Source organism: Heterocephalus glaber, unplaced genomic scaffold, assembly GCF_053883595.1.
Source record: "Heterocephalus glaber isolate CG9 unplaced genomic scaffold, H.glaber_assembly_v1.0 deba00001687, whole genome shotgun sequence".
Taxonomy (NCBI): Eukaryota; Metazoa; Chordata; class Mammalia; order Rodentia; family Bathyergidae; genus Heterocephalus; species Heterocephalus glaber.
This window is the reverse complement of record NW_028258412.1, coordinates 20,302,290-20,322,470: the sequence shown is the minus strand read 5'-3', so window position 1 is coordinate 20,322,470 and position 20,181 is coordinate 20,302,290. Positions and strand designations below refer to the sequence as shown.

Sequence of the window (20,181 nt, the reverse complement as noted above, 5' to 3'; positions counted from 1 at the left end):
ATGCCTAAGTGCTAAGGGAATATTTTCTTAACTACTACATGTTTCTTTCATAAGAGTTTTGATCCCATCTACAAAATCAAGAGAATATAAAATATCTAAGAATCCCCTCAGGCACAGTACATGAAAGGCCAAGAGTTTTCTCTACTCCAAGGCAAAAAACAGATCAACCTAAAAGGAAAAAGGTTTTTCTTACTTTGTCTTGTATAGGTGCATTATACCATGAACTATTTCAACTGAAGGATTTCCACTGAAGAATGAGATCTGGTCTGGAAGCTGTTTGGATGGAGAATCAGGAGCTGCATTTATGCATTCTTTATTTTGATCTCTATTTTTCTGTGCAGGGAGAGATGCTTCTGAAGACTCCTTTTCTTCCATTGTATCTTTTAACTCATCTTTTATAAATCAAAAATTAATAGATCATAAACAGAAATATGTTGAAGGATTCTAATTAGGTTAAAATACAAGTCAGAACAACAAACTCTGACAAAGGAAGTGTAAAGTATTGCATTAAGAACTAAATTCACAGAATAGCTGAGTTTAGGGTCATCCCAACTTTAAAGTGCCTTTTCCCCCATAAAAATCTCAATACTGAGAAACTCAAGGACACCTCTTATATCCAGTAGTAGCATAATCAGCAGGCATCTTCCATCATGTACTCCTAAGTAGGACAAACAACCAGGGGTATTGCATTTGAAAATCAAATCTACCAGTTTTGACCACACCCAGACACAGAACACAGTCACCCCTGAGCTGGAGAGTGCTGGTAGAGCAGGGGCAGGGGGAGGCACAATACACTTTTCTGGATGCACTTAGGATCTGCTGCTCACTTAGTGGTAAGGAGCTTTCTCCCCTCACTGACTAGAGTGGCAAATCCAACTTGTTAGGATGAATTAACTAATCAACCATATATAGATAGATAGATAGATAGATAGATAGCTATATAAACAGATATCTATCTATATCGATATAGATAGATACATAGATAGATATCTATCTTGGTACTGGGGATTGAACTCAGGACCTTGTGTCTGCGAGGCAGGCACTGCTGAGCTAAATCCCTGGGCCCCAATCATGTATTTTTTGAGACAAGGTCTCATTATGTTGCCCAGACTATGACTTTGAACTCCTAGGCTCAACTGATCCTCCTGTTTCAGCCTCCTGAATAACCTGGATTTTATGTGTGTACCACCATGCCTGACTTAGAAGAAACATTTAGAGGCAGTGAGACATGGCTTAACAAGAATCACATACGTCTCTAATCCCAGCACTCAGGAGGCTGAGGTAGGAGGATCACTGTGAGTTCAAGGCCAGCCAAGGCCAGCATGAAGTACATAGTGAGATCCTGCCTCAAAATAACAAAAAAATAAAGAACCAAAACAACAATCAAGCTCACATAAAGCACGGCAGTGAAACATAAAAGTATGCTAAAGGTCAACATGAGGGACTCATCAAACAACATGTGTAAAACAGGTAACCAGAGACCTACATTACAAGACAATCCAGGGTTTCAGAAAGTCTACCTGGGTTGGACTTCATGGTCTCAATGATCACATCTGTCATTTCCCGACGGCCAAGGTGCTGATGGATAATTGCCGCTTTCTCCCCTGGTGACTTCCCTTCTAAACAGGCTACAGCTGAGGCAAGTGTCTTCTTTTTGATCTCCTCATCAGACATTTCCCTGACTAAAAATAAACAAACAAATGGAAGATTAATACATGTAATAGACAAGTTCTTCTCCATTCTCAAAGTACCCATGAATAGGTTTCCCTTTTCTCTTTGCTCCTCTCCTCACAAAAAGATATGAAACCTTTGCAGTATCCATCTCACTCACTTTAGGACTTGTGCAGCACCCTCAGCAAACAGTCAATAAGCAGTCAGTACAATAAACTCAAAAATGTATGGCCCCTTTCATGAAATCATACAGTATAAAGTAAATCTATAAAAACTCAGGAGGTTGAGGCAGGAAGACTGCCACAAGTTCGAGGCCAGCCTAGACTACATAGTGAGTTCCAGGCCAGATTGAACTGTATAGCGAAACCCTCTCAAAAAACCAAAAAAAAAAAAAAAAAAAAAGTAAATCTATAAAAGGAGGGGCCTTGGAGGAAGTTCAAAGATGATTATGCCCAGAGGAACTAAAATATTAGCCACACCTGACAAACTAAGACCCTGTTAAGCCCAAAATGAAAGTGGCAAGTCCATTAATAAGCCATATTGTAAAAACCTTTAAAAATCATCTTGAAGATCCTAGATTATGCTCATGCTATAGATCAAGCCATGAAAACCTATGATTTGTCTTAATCCAATGAAACACATTAAAGGGAAAAGGAATTTGGAGACTTGACTGAAATACCCTTAATGCAATGTCAAGGAAGGAACCACCCACGCTTATCTTGCCCACCACTTACTGACACTACCATGTCCAGCACACAGTGAAGTCTCTCTACATATGTTAAAAGAAATGACTCCATGACTAACCCCTGCAGATGTATGTGGCTAAGGACAATTTAGTTGATGTTCAACTCATTTTTTGTTTGTTTGTATCTTAAGGCATGATCTTGCTATGCAGTACAGAAAGCCCTTGAATCTCTTATGTAGTCCAGGCTGGGCTCAAACTAGTCATTTTCCTGCCTTGGCCTTCTAAGTGCTGGGATTATTGGCATGTGCCATCAAGCCCAGCTAAGTCATATATATACTTAAGCCCCACTGGAAAATGTAGTGAGACCCTCCCTGTTTCAAAAAAGAAAAAAAATTTCTCAATCTTTAGTTTGCAACTCCGAAGTTCACATACTCAGGAAGTTTCCAGTGACATCATCTTTACCTGTCCCAGGCCCTCTCCCCATACCAGATTTTCTTGCAATAATGTTCCTGTTTCTCCTTTCATTGACATCATTTTTCACATTTGTAATCCTGTTTACTCGTGTGTGTGTGTGTGTGTGTGTGTGTGTGTGTGTGGTAGTGAAGATTGAATCTAAGGTTGAGCTACATCCCTGCCTTTTTTTGAGACAGGGTCTTGCTAAGTCACAAAATTGCCCAGGCTGGGCTTGAACTTGTGATCCATCCTTATTCACCTGTCTCCCTTACTGAACCTTTGGCACCTTTCAAGAACATACCACAACTAAATCTCCAGCAGACACTGAACATTCAATTAAAAATAGCTTTTGAATATTATTTGTAGGTAACTTTTTGAGCATCAAGGAAAATAGATGCATTCCCACTAAGGCAGTGTGTGGCTAGGGCGAAAAGTCCAGCTTTCTTGAGTTAGATTCCCAATTTGAACACGTACCGATAACCTTGGGCAAATCTTTAAATCACTGGGCCTCAGTTCCCCAATTTGTAAAAGGCGCATGCCATCCATCCATCTACCATATAGGGCAGCTTTAGAGATTCTTAAAGAAGATAATGCACACCAGGAAGGAGTTTAGCGCAGTGCTGGGACACAGAAAGGGTCTAAATTTTATTTTTAAACGATTTTTGTCATGGGACATCTCCATGAATGCCCTACCAAAGAATGACTTAAACCCGGGACCAGCAGCGTCGGTGGGTCCTTGCTTTCGCGGAGCCTAAAGGAAAGGAAGCAAGAGAAACAAACAACTTGATTCTCTGGCGGGGAGGAGGGAGATACGCCCGTGGGAGGGGACAGGAGAAAGGGTCGCAGAGGACCTCGCAGAGACGACACATAAGGATTTTTAATTAAGGACGGAACGAGAGAGATCCCAACCCACTCTCCGTTTCTGGCTGAAGTAAAAGCCCTCGCCGGGGCCTGTCCTTGGCGTATCCTTAGGGAAGGCGAAGCCCCGGGCCCAGGCCAGGGTATAGGGAAAGCGACGAGACCGCGGAACTCACCGACGGCGCTGAAGCCGAAGCCAACGGGGACGGGCGAGTGTTCCGCGAGCTCCAATCGGATGACAATCAGTGACACACTCATAGGGCAGGCGCTGGCCGGTGTAGGCCCCGGCGGCCTCTGGGGAGGTTGGGAGCCGAGCTGAGAGGCCGAGCAGCCCGGGGCGGGCAGCGCCGCCACCGCTTCGTCGCCACCGCCGCTGCCTCAGCAGCAGCAGGTCGCACAGTTCTCGGATTCTCCACCACCTCCACTTCCGCCTCCCGGCCGCCGTCGCTGACCCACGGGGTCACGCAAGCGCACAGCAGCACGCGCGCCGATTGGCGGAGCGGTGCAGAGAAGCTCCTGTGATCTTCCGGTAGCGGTCCGGTAAAAGAAGAGTAAATTGCGCCAGTGTATGCTGCTCTCCTTAGGAGACGGAGGGGTGGTTCTGTACCCCGGCTGAGTTAGCGTCTGCCACCCGGAGAGGCCACGCTCTCGCTCCACCTCGGCTGACGGTTCAGGGTGCCCGGCTCGACGAGATCTCCAAATTGTACGAGGAACCTGTTCTGTGCTGAGGGCTTTTGCCTATTGTTATTTTCGACCTCTCGCTCGCCCCCAGGAGGGGTTGCTTTGTGTCAGGCCCTCTTTACAGGTACCTAGGGACTCCGAGACTCTGAGAGGTGAAGTTGTTTCTCTGACGTCTCATGGGGACTCTGTTAAGGTTGGGCAGTGGGCAGGTTAAAAGCACAGAGCTAGCAATAGTTCGGGATCCTGCTTCCCGTCTCGCTTCAAAAATGTTTACTGATGTCTCAGCACTGTCAGGGTGGTTGGGATATATGGGTGAAGAGAGTAAGCACACTTTCTGCCTTTATGCAGTCGACCTTCATCACTAGTTATGCAATTTTTAAAATTTTTCTAGATAAAATTTTGCTGAGTCAGTAAGTTGCCCAGGCTGGGCTTGAACTTTGAATCCTCCCTGAGCTTTCCAGAATGCTGGGATTACAAGCGTGGGCCACCATGCCCGACTAACCAGTTGTGTAATCCTGAATTAGTTGGTATAATATATCGTAGTTGTAAGGATGGAATGAAATGTGTACAGAGATAATGGTAACATTCTTCTCAACATGTTACACTGCCTTTAATATATAATAGCAGCCACAACCAGTGCATATATGGCACATAATCACAGGATGCTATTCTAGGTGCATGCTGTGATGCATAAGATGTGTCAGTACATCCTAGGCGGGTATGGGCTATTTGGACTATATACGAATAACATGACCACATGATATATCTATACGTACAGTTTACGGGGCCGGGGATTTAGCTCAGTGGATTTGTCGCCTGCTGCGCAAGCGCAAGGACCGGAGTTCGATCCCCGGTACCCCCCCCCCCCAATACACCTTACGACTACACCCTGTGGAATACATTTATACCCTTGTTTATATCAAAGTTTTTCAACCTTTGCATTGTTGACATTTTAGGTCCTGATAATTCTTTGAGGATGTATGAATGTGTGTTCTGTGCATTATAGGATCTTTAGACACATCTCTGGCTTGACCCACTAGACATCAGTAGCACTCAATGGTGACCGACAGAAATGTGTCCAGATGTTGCTAGGGCCCTAGTCACCCCCTATTGAGGAACATTGGTTTATGTGAAAGTGCATAAGCCATACACACACACACAGTATATACACATAACATATGAGGTTTAATGTGAACTTTTTTTGTTATATTACAGTACTAGACAATTTTTTTTAGTGATGTTGGAGCCTTGCACATACTAAACACACTCTACCACTGAGACATGCACCCAGCCCAAGTGGTAGATAACATTTAATGTTGTGCCAGATACTAACTTGCAATGGTAACAACACCTTTAAGAGATAGGTACTGTAATTGTGGACATTTAACAGAGGAGGAACCTGAGGCTTAGAGTAATGTACCCAGGATCTCAAACTTAATCCAGGCAATCCAACTCCAGACCCAGAACTATTCATCTCTTTATTAAATCATCTCCTTAATGTATAATAACACATACTGTGCATGAATATAAAAGCATAATTTAGGGAGCAAATCTACATTATACTAATCACATTCTGAGTGGCAAGGAGAAGACAAATATTCTTTGTGGTTTAACAGTGCCAATTCCAGAGAGTAGGAATTGTTGGACAATGTTACAGTTCTTTGTGGCTGTCAACTCCTTCACCTTTTTTATTTATTTATTTATTTTTGGTACCAGGAGTTAAACTCAGGACCTTGGTGCTTGCAAGGCAGGCACAGCACCACTGAGCTAAATTCCCAGCTGTCAACTCCTAAGCTTGACCTCAACTTTTTCCTATTTTAAAAAATTTTCAGTACTGGGGGTTGAACTCAGGGTCACTCTACCACTCAGCTGTATCCCCAGCCCAGCCCCTTTATATGTTTTATTTTTTGGCAGGTTCTTGCTAAATTTCCCAGACTGGGATTGAATTTGCCATCCTGCCTCAGCCTCCTAGAGTGCTGGAATTACAATGCCTGGCTTTTCCCCTGTTTTCTGATATATCCAGTGTATGACTTACAAGTCATATTTATACTGAGCACCAGCTATGTCTAGAGCTGTACCAGGACCCAGGAGAAGATGTATACAAAGATGTATACAAAGACAGTATAGTTCTCACCTTAAGGGAGCTTATATTTATAAGGGCAGTTAGACATAAAAACAGTTACAGGGTAATTAGGTAAGTTCTCTATTGAAGGTATGGAGGAGTAAAAAAATGATTGCTGTCGTCTGCTTAGAAAAGGAAGGAAAGAAAGAAAGATTGATTCTGTAGAAGAGATAAAAAGGCTCATGCATGCTAGGCAAAAGGCTGCGATGTGAAAGTCAGTGGAGGGCTGGAGATTTAGCTCAGTGGTTCCACCATCTGCCTCACAAGGTCAGGGTCCCAAGTTTGATCCAAAAAAAAAGCGAACGGAAATTCACCAGGCAGATAAAGCAGGGGAAAGTGTTCTAGTCCATGAGCTTAGCAAGTATCAAGGCCTGAGGAGTGAGAGGTTACCTTGTTTTCCTGGTCTAAAGAGAAAGTTGGCAAGTGGCTAGAACAGAGCTGTCATCTGTAGTGGGAGGAATAAGCAAGCTGCTAGTGGGAGCATTACCCACATATCCATTAGCGGGAGAGTGTGGAAGATGGTGACCTCAGTAGGATTAAAGATGGTCCTTCAGGCTTCAAAAACACTTTTCATCTGTCTTAAGCCTCACACAAGATGTGCTGATGCTTTTACAAGACTATAAATACATTTCTTCTTATAGCGTAAACTTTGGCCTTGGCATAGAAATGTAAATAAATGCAAACCAACCTCAAAGTTGTTATTTCAAAATTTACTTACAAATACAGCAAATATCCCATTACCTGAGAAGCACATCATAAGATTTTTAAGCTTTACTGCTCAAAATTCCTAACCCTTTTTTTTAAACACCGGATATTATGGATGCTAGGCAAGTCTTCTTCCACTGAGCTACACTCCAACCCATGATTTTCTTTAGATGCTTACAGAGTTTGGTTTGTTTGTTTGTTTTGAGACAGTTTCACTGTGTAGTCCAGGCTGGCCTGGACTTTACTATGTAGCCCAGACTGGCTTCAGACTGGTGGCAATCCTCCCGCCTCATGAGTCTGTGAAACTGTGAACTGTCTTACCAACCTTTGTGCTCTAACCTGATTTTTAGAAAATTTTGGTTTTGGTGTTGGGGAATTCAACTTAGGACCTTGTATGTGAGGCACATGATATACCACAGAGCCGCATCCCCACACTTTTTTAAAAATGAGGTCTCCCGGGCCGGGGATTTAGCTCACTGGTTCTGGTACCTGCCTGGCAAGCGCAAGGTCCTGAGTTCGATTCCCGGTACCAAAAAAAAAAAAAACCCACACAAAAATGAGGTATCCCTTTGTTGACCAGGCTGTTCACACATTCTTGTGTTCCAGTGAACCTCCCACCTCAGCCTCCCAAGCAGCTGAGACTACCGGTGCATGTCACCACATCCCACTGGAAAAGCTTTTTAAGTATAAGACTACATGAAAAGCTCAGTGATTTCCATAAGAAAAATAGAACTTTCCTAATTCTTTTTTTTCTCCCAGCTTTTAAAAATCTATAGAATTTGGGCTGGGGATTTATTTAGCTCAGTGGTTCCGCCGCCTGCCTCCAAAGCGCAAGGACCCGAGTTTGATCCCCAGTACCAAAAAAAAAAAAAAAATCTATAGAATTCAAAGAAAGGACAGTGATCTCCCTTATACCTTTTATCTCAGTTGACTATTGACATACTGTCATATTCAGTTTAATCTCTGTACATATGCATTTAGAAGTATATTGTATAGATGTGTGTCTGTGTGTATGGTTTTTTCCTTGAACTTTCTTTTCTTCTTCGTTGCAGTACTGGGGATTGAACTCAGGGCCTTGTATATGCAGAGCAAGCACTTTTACCCCAACCCTCCTGCATCCTTTTGAAAGTAAGTTTATTTCTTCTTTTTTTTTTTGGTACCGGGGATTGAACTCAGGACCTTGAGCTTGCAAGGCAGGTGGTGGCATCACTGAGCTAAATCCCTGGCCCGTTTTTGGGGTTTTTTAGAGTAACTTTAGAAAATAGGCAGTGGGGCAGGGAGTGGTGGTGCATGCCTATAAGCCTAGCACTCAGAAGGCTGAGGCAGGAGGATTGCCTTGAGTTTGAGGCCAGTTTGGGCTACAAAATGAGACCCTGCCAAAAAAAAAAAAAAAAGGCAGCCAGGAGTTATTAGGAGTCCAAGTCAATGATCTGTGTGTGTGTGTGTGTGTGTGTGTGTGTGTGTGTGTGAGTGTGTGTGAGAGAGAGAGAGAGATGATGTTTTGATGGTGTGATGCTGGCATCCAAATGCTAGGAGGAGATGATTCTAGGATATCCTGGGAGTATACAAGAGAGACTCCTTATTTGTCTTTTCTGATAACCAGAAGAGTGATAGTACAACCCAGAAGACCGTTTGGAATTAGCCAGGCAACTGGTGCAAAAGCATTCCAGGTCAAGAGAATAGCATATCCAAAAACACGAGAATATTATGTATCTAAGGAAACCACACATAGATTTGTGTGTCCACATTATTCAGGTTGAGGTGATAAAACAGGGTGAGTTGAGTTGCTGGGGAAAGATCTTATTAGGCCTTTTTTTTTTTTTTTCCTGTACCGGGGATCGAACTCAGGTCCTTGCGCTTGCGAGGCAGGCTATTAGGCCTTTTAAACCGGGTGAAGGACCTGAAAGTTTATTTTGAGAGCATTAGGGAGCCACGGAAGGTTTTAAATGGGGTTAACATGTGATCAGATGTGCAGTTTTTTGTTTTCATTTTGTTTTTTGAGGCAGGGTCTCACTGTGTAGTGCAGGCTGGCCACCTTGAACTCAACTCTGTAGTGCAGGCTGGCCTCAAACTTGCAGTGATCCTCCTGCTTCAGTCTCCTGAGTGCCAGGATCATAGGTGTGTGCTACCACACCTGGCCAGATGTGCGGTTTTGAGTGACCACCCTGGCTGACAACTCAAAAAAGAATTGGAGAGAGGTTTGGGAAGAGGCAGAGCTGGAGATGACAGCAGTGAGAAAAAGTAGGTGAGCTGGGGATGTGGCCACTGCTGCCTCTCCTGCCTGGCAATTACAAAGTCCTGAGTTCGATACCCGGCACACCGCCCCCCCCCCCAAAAAAGAAAGAAAGTAGTAGGTGGAGTTTTCAGGAGGGAAAATGGGCAGTACAGAGCAACTGGAGCTGGGGTGACCAGGTCAGGATGGCAGAAAATCAGGGCCAGATCCCCCTCTTCTAGCTTGTGCAGCTGAGTAGTTGATGGAGCCCTTTGAGGAAGCAGTCAGTGAGGGAGGGAATGCTGAGGTCATCTGTGGATGCAGTTTGAAGCATTCATGGAGATCAGTTGGAGATGTCCACTTGGCATCCGTGAGCTCCTGGAGGGAAGCAGTGTGATTGAGCTGGGCCCTGTGTCTTCTTCCCGTGCAGCCTCAGCCTCGCCATGTGCATAAGGAGGCTTTTCCAGTCCTCAGACCTCCAGTGGGCATGGAGGGTGGCCTTCCTGAGATGCATCCAGTGCAGGTGGCGGGGAGCCCATCGTTGGACACATTCTGGAGGCAGTGCCTACCGAGCAGTGATTTTCGACATGGGTGGTGTTCTCATCCCTTCTCCAGGGAGAGTGGCCGCTGGTGAGCTCTTTCTTGTTTCATTTTGGGGCCCTGGAGTGGGCATGGGAGAATGGAGGTGTTAGGGGAGACAGGAGAACCTTTGGGCAGCAGTGGATCCTGTTGGGCAGTGCTCGGGTCCTGGACTCAAATTCCAAGCACTACTTAGTGGCCAACTGTCCTGGGGAGATTATTCTCTGGGTCTTAGTTTGCTCATCATTAAATTAGGGCCAATAATAGTACCTACCTTGTTGGGATTTGGGGAGAGTTAAGTGAAGTCGTGCATGGAAAGCACTTGCTAAGAACAGTGGGTGTTCGGCTCATCCCATATTCCCAGGAAATGATTGAGCTGCCCTGTTTACCGTTAGGATTAGAGTTTAACCGCTTTTCCCTGGGAATGGTGCTACTTCTGAAATCTTGGATGGCGCCCTGAATTCCTTTCTCTCTATCTCCCCAAACTTGCTTCTGAACCCACACTGTCAAACCTCAGATCTCTTTAGTCCTCTCTTTTATTGGCCTTTCCTTGGTTTTACTTCTGCTTAAACTCAACTCAACTTAAATTAGTCAGATTAGTTTTGGCTTCAAATATTAGAAACCCTAATAAAACAAGGACTGAAACAAGATAGAAGTTTGTTTCTCTACTACGTGAAAGCCCAAGTATGTTGTGTGGGGCTAGGAAGCAGCTCTGTGGCATCAGGGGCTCCAGCTGTCTGTGTCTCTGTCTGTCCCCCTCTCCCCACCACTGTGCTAGGATGGAACCCACGCCTCTTGCATGCTGTGCGACCTCCCTACCACTGAGCCACACCCCTAGCCCAACTCTAGCTCTCTCTTTCTGCTGCCCTGCCACGAGTTCTCTTCATTTCCCAGTTTCACACCATGGTGTGCCTCCTGCTGTCACCTCTTGCTATCACATTCTCATCCCACCCAGTGGGAAGGAGAAAGGGCCAAACAGCTGTCCTCCTGTGTCCTTCTATGGGGGATGGTGGGCCAATTCTTCCTCCTAAGGCGGCACAGAAACCTGTGCCCGTGTCCAGGCTTTCTGGCACTGCTGAGAAAGTCACCCAGCTGGCATATTGGCTGCATGGGCTGGGTTCTGTGCTCCAACCTCAGTTGGGCCCTCAGCACCGTATTGGAGCCTCTCAGTGCTCCCTCTCCTGTTCCTCTCAAGTATGTTGGGGCCTATACCAAACTGTCAGTTCCCCCCAGGCTCTTCACCCTCAACACCAGCCTTTATGCTGACAACTGAATCGTTTTTTTGGTTTTTCTTTCAGTGGTAGGGATGGAACCCAGGGCCTTGAACTCACTACATAGTCTAGGTGGTGACTATGATAGCCTAGACTTTGAGACAATGATGGCGAACCTTTTAGAGCTTTCAGTGATAATAAACAGCCCGCTGCAGCACACATGCCATAGGTTTGTCATCACTGATGTAGGCTGTCTTCAAACTTGTGGTGGTCCTCCTCCCTCTGCCTCCTAAGTGCTGGGAGTATAGGCATTTGGCACCATGCCCTGCCTAACCAACCTTGCCTACAAAGGGCTTTATAGGCTTGGTACTTTGTGAGTCATACAGTCTCTGTCACAACTATTCACCTCTATCATTATAGCGACAAAGCACTGATAGTAGTAAAGGAATAGATGTGAAGTATTAAAGGAATAGATGTTCCCATAAAACTTTATATGTAAATATAGGTAGGCCAGGCCTGGTGGCACACGCCTATAATTCCAGCGTTTGGGAGGCTGAGGCAGGAGGATCACTATGCCAGCCTGGGATAGATAGTGAGTCTAAGGATACACAGTGGGACCCTGTCTCAAAAAAAAAAGAAAGAAAGAAAAGAAGGCAGGGCATGTAGCTCAGTGATAGAACACTCTTAGGTTCAATCCCTGACACACACCCAAAACAAACAGAAAGGAGGCAGATTTGACCCTTAAGCAATATTTGTTCACCCTTAACCTACTTTGTACATTTTAATATCTGTACAGTGTTCCCCTATGTGGGTTTACCATAATTGATTTAATAAGCCCTTTATTGATATATACATTCAATTTTCAAGTTCTTTTTATAACAAATTTTGCACAAAAAGATTATGTATATAATCTTTGCTTAGTTCTATAAATGCATCTGAAAGAAATTCCTGGAAGTGGAATTACTACATTTAATATATATGCATTAAAATTTTGACAGTTGCCAAATTCCTTTCCATAGAGGTTATACTTGTTTATATTCCATCAACAACAGCATATGCAGCTGCCAGTTTACCCCCAGACTTACCAACTCTGGCACTATCAAAAGGGCTATACACTTTAGCTCTAAAATTAAAGAAGCATTATTTTTAGATTGAGTTTTAAAAGTCTTGTTGGTCTCAAAGTACATACATCACATCAGTAATGTTGGTTATTTCTGAAGAATGAAATTGTTTGTCATTTTACTTTCTTTTTTGTACCTTTTTATATTGTCTGAAATATTTTCAATGCGTAAGTAGTACTTTATTAGAAAAAGCAATAAAAATATCTTCAAAAGATATAAATAAAATGTATCATCTTAGAGATATAATTATGAATTTTATATATAATATACACACATATATATTGCCCCCAGTGGCTGTATTATATAGAATCAGCAAAGAAACAACCTTGTACAAATATGACATTTGTCCAGGTGTTCCTAGCATTACACCATGCTGATATTTCTCCTGCCTTAACTCTTTCTAAAGAGAAAATTTCCACAAAGACAGCATCTCCCAGTTGAGTATTTCAGTGATCCAGCAACACTGCCATAAAGGATCATGCAGCTTATTTATTTATTTATTTATTTATTTATTGGGTTGTTTTGTTTTTTTTTTGGTACCGGGGATCGAACTCAGGACCTTGTGCTTGCGAGACAGGTGGCAGCACCACTGAGCTAAATCCCCGGCCCATATTGGGATTTTCTGAGACTAGTCTCACTATGCAGTTCAGGCTGGCCTTGAACTCACTATATAGCAGACAGTGGCCTTGAACTCATAGTGATCCACCTGCCTCAGCCTACACGGAGTGCTGGGATTATAGGCATATGCCATCACACCCGGCGATCATATACCTTACAAAATGAAGAGTTTGGTGTTGGGAGTTTGCAGAATCTAGTGGCTTTCATGGGTTTCCTTAGTATGTGCCATGCCAGGATTGAGTAAGTGACCTAATGGATGTGGTCCATACAGTGACAGACAAGGATGAAGGTTCAGCCTGCTGTACCCCAGGTCATCTCAAACTAGTGGGGGTAAGGACCTGATGCTCAGCAGCACTGTGATGTTAGGCAAATTAGCATCTCTTCCTTTAGGTCCAAGGTTGAGATTTTGCGTTTTCTGCATTTCTCTGAATTCCCAGTAGCACCCTTCTGGGCACCACAGTGATGCCCTAGCAACTGGTACCATCATTCCCCTTGCCATCCTCAAGCCCCAGCCATTTGTGAGTGTATTTTACTTTCACATATTTTACTTCCTGTAGAATGGGAAGTGCAGAATCATGTCCCTTCTGGAACTATATTGAAAGCCTTGATCAAAGATGGTGAAAATGGACCTTGGATGAGATTTATGAGAGGAGAGATAACAACAGGGGATTTCATACAAGAATTTGGGAGAATTTGCTCTGAAATAGTAAGTGATAAACATCGGAATTTCTGTATTTTTCTTTTTGGCTTGAATAGCATTTACAACATTTCATCCATAAATTGGTCAAATTGAAAATAATGTGAAAACCTAGTAGGTTTTTAAGCTGTTTATTATGTTTTTGGCTATTATCCTTAGGTACTCAATTTTAACTTTATATATGAATAAGTAAAAATATTCTTTCCCATAAACCTCACCAGCAGCTGTTGAAACAAGAGCTGTCTGCATAATGGCTTTGATCCAAAAGCTGATGGAAGCAATAATAGTACTGACTATTTTCTCTGTGCTATGCATTGTTCTAAATTTTTTATTTATATTAATTTATATAACCTTTAAATAGCTCTACTAAAATATAATTTAAAATATAATAGTAAGAAAAGTTCTGTGGATGGATGGTGGTAATGGTTGTTGAACAGTATGACTATACTCAATGCCACTGAACTGTATTCTTAAAAATGGTTAAAATGGTAAATTTTATTTTATGTATACTTTCTACAATTAAAAAATGGTTATCCTTGAAAATATGTTAAAGCAAACAAACTTGTCAAAAGCATTCCTCCTGCCTCAGGCTCCGGAGTGCTGGATTTATAGGCATGTGCTGCCGGGCCTGGGTTATTATTGATTTTCTGACACAGGGTCTTGCTGTGTATTCCAAGCTTGCCTCGAACTCACTATATACCTCATACTGACCTCAAACTAAGTGATTCTTCTGCCTCAGCCTCCCAAGAGCTAGGACTATAGGCATGTGCTAGTTAGCTGGGTGTGGTGGCGCATACCTATAATTCCAGTGCACTGGGAGGCTGAGGCATTAGGACTGTAAGTTTGAGCCCAGCCTAGGCAACTTAGCCATTTAGCAAGACATTACTTCAAAATAAAAAATAAAAAGGGGCCAGGGGTATGGCTCAGTGCAAAGGCCCTGGGTTCAATTCCCAATACCACACACACAAAAAAGACAATGTATTATATGATTCCACTTATAGGAAATGTCTACAATACTAAAATCTATACATAGAGACAGTAGATGGGTGGTTTTCTAGGACTAGGGTTGTTGGAGGAAAATGAGGAGTGATTGCTAATGGGTATAAGTTTCTCTGTAGAGTAACAAGTGTTCTAAAATCAACTGCATGGTGTTGAACAACTTCATGTGTATATTAAAAACCATTGACTTGTACACTTTAGGTGAATTGAATGGTATGTTAGTTATATTTCAGTAAAGCTGTTAAAAATATAGCTGACTTGGCCTTTGCAAATTTTGAAACATGCTGAGGGTTTCAAAATCCACACAGATTAAATTTTAAAACAAAATTGATTGCAAATTGAGGTTCATAATGTTGATGTTAGGATAAAACAAAATCATTAAATGGCTTCTGGATCATTAAAAGTAAATTACATCTGCTTAATATACTTTTAAACTTTAATGTAACGTCTGATGATCTGATTTATAAAAAATAGTCAGCTAAGAGTAGAATAGAGAACTCATTTAACTGCAGTATTGATATGAACAGGCCATTTCCCTAATCATGGTAACTAATTCTGAGTCAGTTAAAAACTCATTTGTAGAAGAAATTCACTTTTGAATTCTCCCTTCCTGTCTAGAGTAGCTTTCTGCCATCTCTCTTCCTCTTCCTCCTCCTCTTCTTCTCCATCTTCCCCTCCCCCCGTCTCTCTCTGTCTCTCTTTCCCCTTCCCCCCACCTTTAAATAGTCTTCTTCTATTAAAAAAAAAACAAAACTCCCTTGTAGTGGAGGCGTGGTCCTGCATACTTTAGTCCTAGCTACTCAGAAGGCTGTGCAGCAGGATTGCTTGAGCTGAGAGATTTGGTGCCTGTTTGGATGAGGTAGCAATACCCCACTAAAAACAAAGAAGAAGAAAAACCTCACATGGAGAGTTCAGGACTCAAGGTGAGGGAGACAATTCCTTTAGGCAGTAAGCCAGTGGCTTGGGCTCTGACCACCGGGTAGCAGTAGCAAGCCAAGAATTAGTATTTTTCCCTTGTAGCTCATGAGCTTTGCTCCCCCCCCCCCTTTTTTTTTAAGATAGGATCTTGCTAATTTGCCAGGCTGGGCTCTCCCTTGCAGTCCTAGTGGCTCTGCCACCCATTGGCTAAGACTGCAGGTGTGTGCCGCCACCCTGTCTTGCTCTCACTCTTGATGACTGCTGGTTCTCTTCCTTCCCTATCCAGTCTAAGACCTCAGTGCCTGTGGACTCATTTTTCTCTCTGCTGACCAGTGAGCAAGTGGCACAGCAGTTCCCAGTGATGACCGAAGCCATCTCTCAAATTCGAGCAAAAGGCTTTCAGACTGCAGTCTTGACCAATAATTTTTATGTGTCCAGCGGGAAAAGCTTTTTGCCCCTGGACCGGAGCCAGTTTGATGTGGTAAGCTTGAGGAGTTCTACAGTGATGGACATAGGATCTTTGCACCTGGGCTTTTAGCAGCATTTGAGTGAATGTGTTTTTATACAGCCACTTGACTGGGTTATACTTAGATATAATAGGCCGAAACAGAGCTTTTAAAATATCATTGTGCCTTAAGCAAGGCCAGGCATTTATGGGATTTGATCCTCAGCTGTAGAGGCCCCTTTACGTTCTGAGTTCAGACCTCAGGTCACACTTAACACGAGCACCTCCATCAGCCTGGGTGTCTTCGTGGTCCTTTGAACTCTACTCTTCTTTTTTTTTTTTTTTTTTGGTGCTAGGGATCAAACTCAGGACCTTGAGCTTGCAAGGCAGGCAGCGGAACCACTGAACTAAATCCCTGGCCTGCAAACTCTGCTCTTCTGAGACCAACTATGTTGCCCTGTCTTTTTGTGTTGTTAAGTCCAGTGCTATCTAAGCCCTGATTTACTCCCCTACTAAATTCCACGTGATTTGCTCCATGTGTACACCCCAGCATTTAATGTTTATGGTAGAACTTTGACATGCTTGGCTATATTTGGGTACTTTTTAAATGTTTATCCCTTATAACCGACAGCAGTGATAATTCCCTTTGGAGACTCCAAAGCCGAGTGGCAGTAAGGCTTCAAGGGTCTTCCAGAGTTGTGATGACTCGAGGGGACCCTTCCCTTCAGTCCCATTCTCTGTGGATAGTCCCAGTCAGTGCAGATTGAAACACCTCACCAAACACAGTGAGAGATATGGCAGCCTCTGGAGCCCATGGGAGGAAATTTCCCTGATAATTTCAATATCATACATTTTATTAGCAGAGCATTTTTCTTTTTCTCTCCATCCTTAGAAGACATACTTTGGTTTGACTCTAGAAAATGGCATGTTCCCAGCCCTTACTTAGTCCCTTTCATTGGACTGATGAGGTGGAGATAAAGATTTTCAGCTCTGCCTACCCATTGGAATGACCTGGGGTTTGTAAAGACTTCAGGTTCCCTTCCCTGAGGTTGTTGTTGAGTGGTCTGGGTGGGACCTGGGCATGTGCATGTATGGAAAGCTCCACTGGTGATTGTGCTGTGTAGTTGGGGTGAGACCCTCTCCCCTGACATGCTTTTGGTGAAATGTACAGCCTTTCTTCTGTTCTGGGTATCCATAATGTGTGGCATTAACAAATGCTTGGTCTTTTTGAGCTCACCCAAGTTTCATTTAAGCTTCACAGTAACCACTGAGATAGGTAAGATGGCAGTTATTAGTCCCATTTTCCTGAGGGTGAAACTGAGGCTAGTTGTTTGTACATGGCCATGGGGTCTGAACCAGAACTTTGGTTTCCTGAGTTTGCCCCCAGGTCATAATCCAGAATTTCCTAATCATTCTATTTAAGAAGATTAAATTTCTTGTAATAAGTTTCAAATGTCCTGCTTTTTTTCGCGAAAAATGTGCCACCGTGCATGTGGGTGCTCTACCTTTAGGGATGTCCCTCTCCTTTCTGCCCCCCTCAGGTGGTGGAGTCCTGCCTGGAAGGGGTCTGTAAGCCAGACCCTAGGATATACCAGCTCTGCTTGGCGCGCCTCGGCCTGCAGCCCTCCAAGTCTATCTTTCTCGATGATCTGGGACCAAATCTAAAAGCAGCTGCCAGCCTTGGTATACATACTATTAAGGTAATTGTCCTTATTCTCCCCTCACCCCCACCCCTGTACTGGGGATTGAACCCAGGCCTTCACACATGGTGGGGAACTGTTCTGTTCCTGAGCTACAGCCCCTCCCCTTTAAATTCTGAGATGGGATCTCCCTTCGTTGCCTAGGCTGGTGTCAGACTTGCAGCCCTCTTGCTTCAGCCCTCCAAGTAGCTGGAAAACCATGCCTGGCTCATCACTTTTTAAAAAACCGTCTACTGTCCACCAGGAATTAGTGCAAGCCTTTCAGAGTGACATCTAGGCTTTCCAAGTGATGCTTCTCTAGATGGGGACTCAGCAGCCACCAGCCACGTGGGTCACCCAAGTTATGGCTGTGAGCATGGAAGCCAAGTGACAGGATCACAGGCCAGTTTCTACATTGGGTTTTCATTATTAAGCAGGTGGCAGTAAGGACACAGAAGACACTGCAGCACAGTCTTCTGCCCCATTAATAGGCACTCTTCCAAGCGGAAAGAAAGCTCAGTGCAGCTAGGAATTACCTGGAGGCAAAAACTCATTCTGCTTCTGCCTTAGAGTTGCATGTCCTGACTCCACAGGCTTTCCTCAGAAAGCTGACTCGTGGCTAAGTCCCTCCTGAGAATTAGCTCCATAGAGACTGGCACAGGGTGGGTCTTCTCTCCAAAACCAGGTCAACGACCCGGAGATTGCAGTGAAGGAATTAGAGTCTCTTCTGGGTTTTTCATTGCACCGGGGTATTCTCAACACTCGTCCTGTGAGGAAGACCATGGAGATCCCAAAAGATGCCCTGGAGAAGTACCTTGGAAACTTGCTGGGGACCCAAACCAAAGGTATGGAAGGTGGTTTTTGTTGTTATTATTGTTGTTGTTGTTGAGCTACACTCCCGACTTTTTTTTTTACATAGTGTTTCACTAAGTTGCCAAGTTGCCCAGACTGGGCTTGAACTTTCTATCCTCCTTCCTGGGCTCCCAGAGTGCAGGGATTACAGGCATACAATACCATGCCTGGCTAGGTTTTGTATTTGGGTGGTTCTCTCCAGGCTACACTTCCTTTCTAGTTTTCACTCTCAAACCCTGTTGTAATATGCTGTAGACAAAGAAGCAATGCCATGGAGAAGGTAGCCATTGAGCCTGGTAGATCCAAGTACTGATTTCAATTTTTCTTGGAAAAAGCATTAAACTCCTTTTTTATGGATCCACAGAAGTACATTTGCCCTTGTTATCCACTGAGAGTTTGGTATGGCATGGCAACATCTTCTGCAAATGGCCACCAAGGAGGAGAGGAACTTGGGGACTGTATTATGTGCATGGGGGTGTTTGAGTGTTTCTAATTTTTTGAGACTACATCCTGTTTTGTGAAGGTGACCTAAAAGTTGCATAATTTAGCTAGGTGTGGTGGCATACATCTGTAATCCCAGTACTTTGAGAAACTGAGGTAGGCAGATCACAAGTTTGGGTCAAAATACCTGACATCCAAAGTTAAAGGAGAAAAAGTTTATTTAACTCACAGTTTGTAGAGGTTTCAGTTTATAGTTGTCTGGCTCCAAGCAGGGTGGCATAGCAGAGGGGCATCTCAGAGGAGAAACAGTTCATGGTGGGCAGAAAACAACAAAGTAGCAAGCAAGGACAGCAGTCCTCTTTCTGTCCCTTACTTTCTATCTAGGCTACACACCCTTAGGGTGGATAGTACTCACACCCAGGGTGGGCCTTCCCACTACCACACCCAGGACTATGCCAAACCAATCAGTGGACTGATTTAGTAATCACACACTTTTTGTTTTGTTTTGTTTTTTGAGACAGGGTCTCGCTGTGTAGTTCAGGCTGATCTTGAACTCATATGTAGCCCAGATGGGTCTCAAATTTGTAGCGATTCTCCTTCCTCAACCTCCTGAGTGCTGGGATTACAGGCATGGGCCATCATGCCCATCCCCAGCATCACACACTTAATCCCAGCATCACAATTTAATCCTAGCATCACACACTCTAGATCCAACCACCTCTGAAAAGCCCCACTGGTGACTACATGAGGCTTTTGGGGACATCTAGACATAAGCCATAACAGGCCCAGCCTAGGCAAGTTAGCAACTTAGCAAGGTCCTATCTCACAATCAAAAATAAGAGGGCTGGAGATGCAGTTCAGTGTGAAGGCCTGATTTCATAACCCAAGTACCAAAAATAAAGTTGCTTTGTGGGGGTAGTTTGGAGACAGGTTCTCACTATGTAGTTCAGGCTGGCCCTTAACTGTGTAGCCCTGGCTAGTCTCGAACTCCTGGCAGTCCTCCTGCCTCAGCCTCCCGAGTGCTGGGATTATAAGCATGCACCGCCACACCCAGCTAAATTGAATGATTTTAAAAAGCAACAAGTTGACTCTACTTCTTCAAGGGTCCCTTTGTCATTCTTCATATTTTACCCTCAGGGAAAAAAAAAAAGAAATGCAAATTCTAGCCAGGCATGGTGACACAGGGATGTAATCCAAGCACTCAGGAGGCAGAGGCAGAAGCACCACTGCAAAT

General features: G+C 43.8%; 2 protein-coding genes across 14 annotated transcripts in view; one reads left to right on the top strand and one right to left on the bottom strand.

Annotated features, from left to right (window-relative positions):
- Window positions 1-20,181, bottom strand: part of Brap (BRCA1 associated protein) — a 147,766-nt gene that overhangs the window by 26,679 nt on the left and 100,906 nt on the right. The window contains exons 1-3 of one of the 3 annotated variants that reach the window (XM_004843790.4): window positions 3,844-4,105; window positions 1,521-1,682; window positions 194-392 (exon numbers count right to left, since the gene is read on the bottom strand). In XM_004843790.4, the coding sequence (XP_004843847.1) occupies window positions 194-392; window positions 1,521-1,682; window positions 3,844-3,925 (443 nt within the window). In that variant the 5' untranslated portion in view covers window positions 3,926-4,105. Of the gene's footprint in view, window positions 1-193; window positions 393-1,520; window positions 1,683-3,843; window positions 4,106-20,181 lie in introns of those variants that run through there. The other 2 variants (XM_087198403.1, XM_087198404.1) reach the window with 2 other exon arrangements.
- Window positions 4,143-20,181, top strand: part of Acad10 (acyl-CoA dehydrogenase family member 10) — a 47,123-nt gene continuing 31,084 nt past the window's right edge. For 7 of the 11 annotated variants that reach the window (XM_087198400.1, XM_087198394.1, XM_087198399.1 and 4 more), the window contains exons 1-7: window positions 4,143-4,500; window positions 8,228-8,303; window positions 9,818-10,017; window positions 13,474-13,622; window positions 15,817-16,011; window positions 17,517-17,675; window positions 18,340-18,499. In XM_087198400.1, the coding sequence (XP_087054526.1) occupies window positions 9,831-10,017; window positions 13,474-13,622; window positions 15,817-16,011; window positions 17,517-17,675; window positions 18,340-18,499 (850 nt within the window). In that variant the 5' untranslated portion in view covers window positions 4,143-4,500; window positions 8,228-8,303; window positions 9,818-9,830. The remainder of the gene's footprint in view (window positions 4,501-8,227; window positions 8,304-9,817; window positions 10,018-13,473; window positions 13,623-15,816; window positions 16,012-17,516; window positions 17,676-18,339; window positions 18,500-20,181) is intronic. The other 4 variants (XM_087198392.1, XM_087198391.1, XM_087198395.1 and 1 more) reach the window with 4 other exon arrangements.